The 2,651-nt window shown below is 39.2% G+C and overlaps 1 protein-coding gene across 1 annotated transcript; it reads left to right on the top strand.

Moving 5' to 3' along the window:
- The first annotated feature begins 876 nt into the window (after window positions 1-876).
- Window positions 877-1,724, top strand: RHOH (ras homolog family member H). Its single transcript, XM_078678310.1, has one exon. The coding sequence runs from the start codon at window positions 1,016-1,018 to the stop codon at window positions 1,586-1,588; it is 573 nt and encodes a 190-aa protein (XP_078534436.1). The 5' UTR covers window positions 877-1,015; the 3' UTR covers window positions 1,589-1,724.
- Window positions 1,725-2,651: the final 927 nt, after the last annotated feature.

Genomic DNA, 2,651 nt, shown 5'->3' with positions numbered 1-2,651 from the left:
ACCTACACAAAGTGTGTAGTAGCATTCTGAAAAGCATGGCTTAATCAACAGTTAGGTGCATGAGAGTTCGTATTGAATCGAGAGGTGCCCACACGAAAAGTGAACTCTCCAGACCATGCCATTAACAACTATTTATCAAGTGGGAATGTACTTTTCTATTTGAAGAAAAGAGATATGGCCCAGATTTACAAACATTTTGCATCTGGTTTGAGTTACTTTTTTATACAAACCCAAAGCAAAGTGTATTGTTGGTATTAACAATCCAGAGCAAATCGTGATTTGCATTGGATTGTAACTGTAAGTAATGCAGAACTGTGCAATGTGCTTCCTTGCATTACTTTGGGTCAAGAGGGTGTTCCATGTTTGGGTGTATGGTCATTCCCAAGCAACCACCCATAGGGTTTGACTCAAATCCCTATCTACAAAGAATTGTAAACTGGCATTTGCATGTTTTTTCCTCTTCACTAAGAATTGCTATTTTAAAGTTGTACGTTTTCGCACAGTAGGAATTGCTATTTCCTAATTACAATTAGGTAAGCATCTCAATTTGGAAATCACAATCCCTAAATTTCGTACATCGGGCCCTGAATTTTTCGCTTTCTACAATTAGACCCTGAATTGCACCTGTGATGGTTTCCTGGGAAATGTTTAAACAAATAATTTATTATGTAGGTTTTTGTTCTAGACTACATTATTAAACATGTTTCACATTTATGTAACTGCTGACAATTATTCTGAATAATGGAATCGATTATAAGTCTGTGGTAGGGATTAAAGGATCAAATTTTCCACTAACCGTTTTTTTTTCTTTTAGGTGACCATTTTTGACTGGAGATAGAGAAACGAAGCAAGGATCCAAGTCTACAGAAAATATGTGTATTTATATTAGAGAAATACTTGATCATTCAAGAAAATAATATATCTTGTTCAATCCTTCAAGGGAATTTTTTTAATTATTCATGGGAATCGCCATTTCTGCTGGCCAACTTTGACTCATTGAAACACGCTATTGAGGATGGATTCAATTAAGTGTGTGCTGGTGGGGGATTCTGCAGTAGGAAAGACGGCTCTGCTGGTGCGCTTTACCTCAGAAACCTTCCCAGATGCATACAGGCCCACGGTATACGAAAACACAGGGGTTGATGTCTTCATGGATGGAATTCAGATTAGCTTAGGCCTTTGGGACACATCTGGAAATGAGGCTTTCAAAGGCATCCGCCCAATTTCGTATCAGCAGGCAGATGTGGTGCTCATGTGCTTCTCTGTTGCTAACCACAACTCCTTCTTGAGCTTGAGGCACAAGTGGATTGCCGAAGTGAGGAGCAATTTGCCAAAGACCCCGGTGATAGTGGTAGCCACGCAAACAGATCAACGCGAGATGGGACCTCTTCGTTTGTCTTGCATCAACTCGGCGGATGGCAAACGACTGGCACAAGATTTGCGAGCTAAAGGTTACCTGGAGTGCTCTGCTCTGAGTAATAGGGGGGTGCAGCAGGTGTTTGAATGTGCTGTGAGGACTGCAGTAAATCACGCTAAAAAGCAAGCACGGAAGAGACTTTTTGACTTCAACCAATGCACAATTGCCTAACGCTTCAGCTAAAAAGTACAGTCTGAGGCTACCCTGTTACAAGTAGAAACTACCAAAGGGAAGTGTGTGACTAAATGACGCTGTGGACAGCTGCCATTTTGTGATGAGTATTTTCCCTGCAAATGGACGGCAGAATTAACAGTATAAATATGGCACCTCCTTTTAAACAGATTTCACTTTTGGATTGCAGTTAGTTTAGGTGCTTTCTTTCTGTCATTCTTTCATTAAACTAAATCACTTCTAATTGCAAGGACAGTGGCCCACAGATGTTTCAATGTATTAATATCTATCAACTGTGTGTTTATTTAAAGGTTTTGTAAAATGTATTTTTAAATGTTATATAGTCATATAGTAGTACAGTTTGACTACTAAGAATCCCTTACTTCAAACAGTCACTGTTACTAATATAATTAAGGACCTGCACGCGGCTGTACTGGGTTAATAATACTTGCAGACCACTTTACTTCCACGATTTGACATTTTCCTCTTATGATACTTGTCTGTTGTGTTATCATGTGTATTTCACCATGTTTACGTAAGAAGGAGCAGCTGCAGGCTGGGAATAGCATTTCCTCAATGGTTTGTCATGGAGGCAGGCTTTACTGTAGCCCATAGCAGACAATGACCAAAATATTAATGTATTACCATTAAAATGTGGAGCTGAATTGTATTAACTGTATGAGTGACACACCATTTAAGTCGTATTGTTTTCTGCTGCTGATGTTATTTGTTGTTAATTGCCTTCCAGGTATTATGTGCCCATGATGAAGACAAGAGTGCATAAAGAGGGGAAGGGTAATTAACAGATATTAATGCCCAGAAGCGTATGGGTTAATAGATTTTCTCACCTATCCATAAACATACACTTTCCTCTCACACAAATCGTTCCTGATGTCCTCAGCCCAAAACATCACTAAATTCAGAAGGGTTTAAAATGCAGGAAAACGACATTAGTTAATGCCCCTTTTCGAAAACATTTCAAGTGAGATGATTTCAGTATTCCAATGAGGGTGCCACTGTGATGTATTCAACAATCCTACAACAATCCTACAAGGTATAGAGT

The sequence above is a fragment of the Lissotriton helveticus genome, chromosome 2_2 (assembly GCF_964261635.1).
Source record: "Lissotriton helveticus chromosome 2_2, aLisHel1.1, whole genome shotgun sequence".
In the NCBI taxonomy this organism is placed as follows: domain Eukaryota; kingdom Metazoa; phylum Chordata; class Amphibia; order Caudata; family Salamandridae; genus Lissotriton; species Lissotriton helveticus.
Note: the sequence above shows the minus strand (reverse complement) of the source record. Positions and strands in the feature narration are given on the sequence as shown.

What these genes read in the sequence shown, in the direction of transcription:
- RHOH (XM_078678310.1), top strand. Translation starts at nt 1,016, where the DNA reads ATGGATTCAATTAAGTGTGTGCTGGTGGGGGATTCTGCAGTAGGAAAG.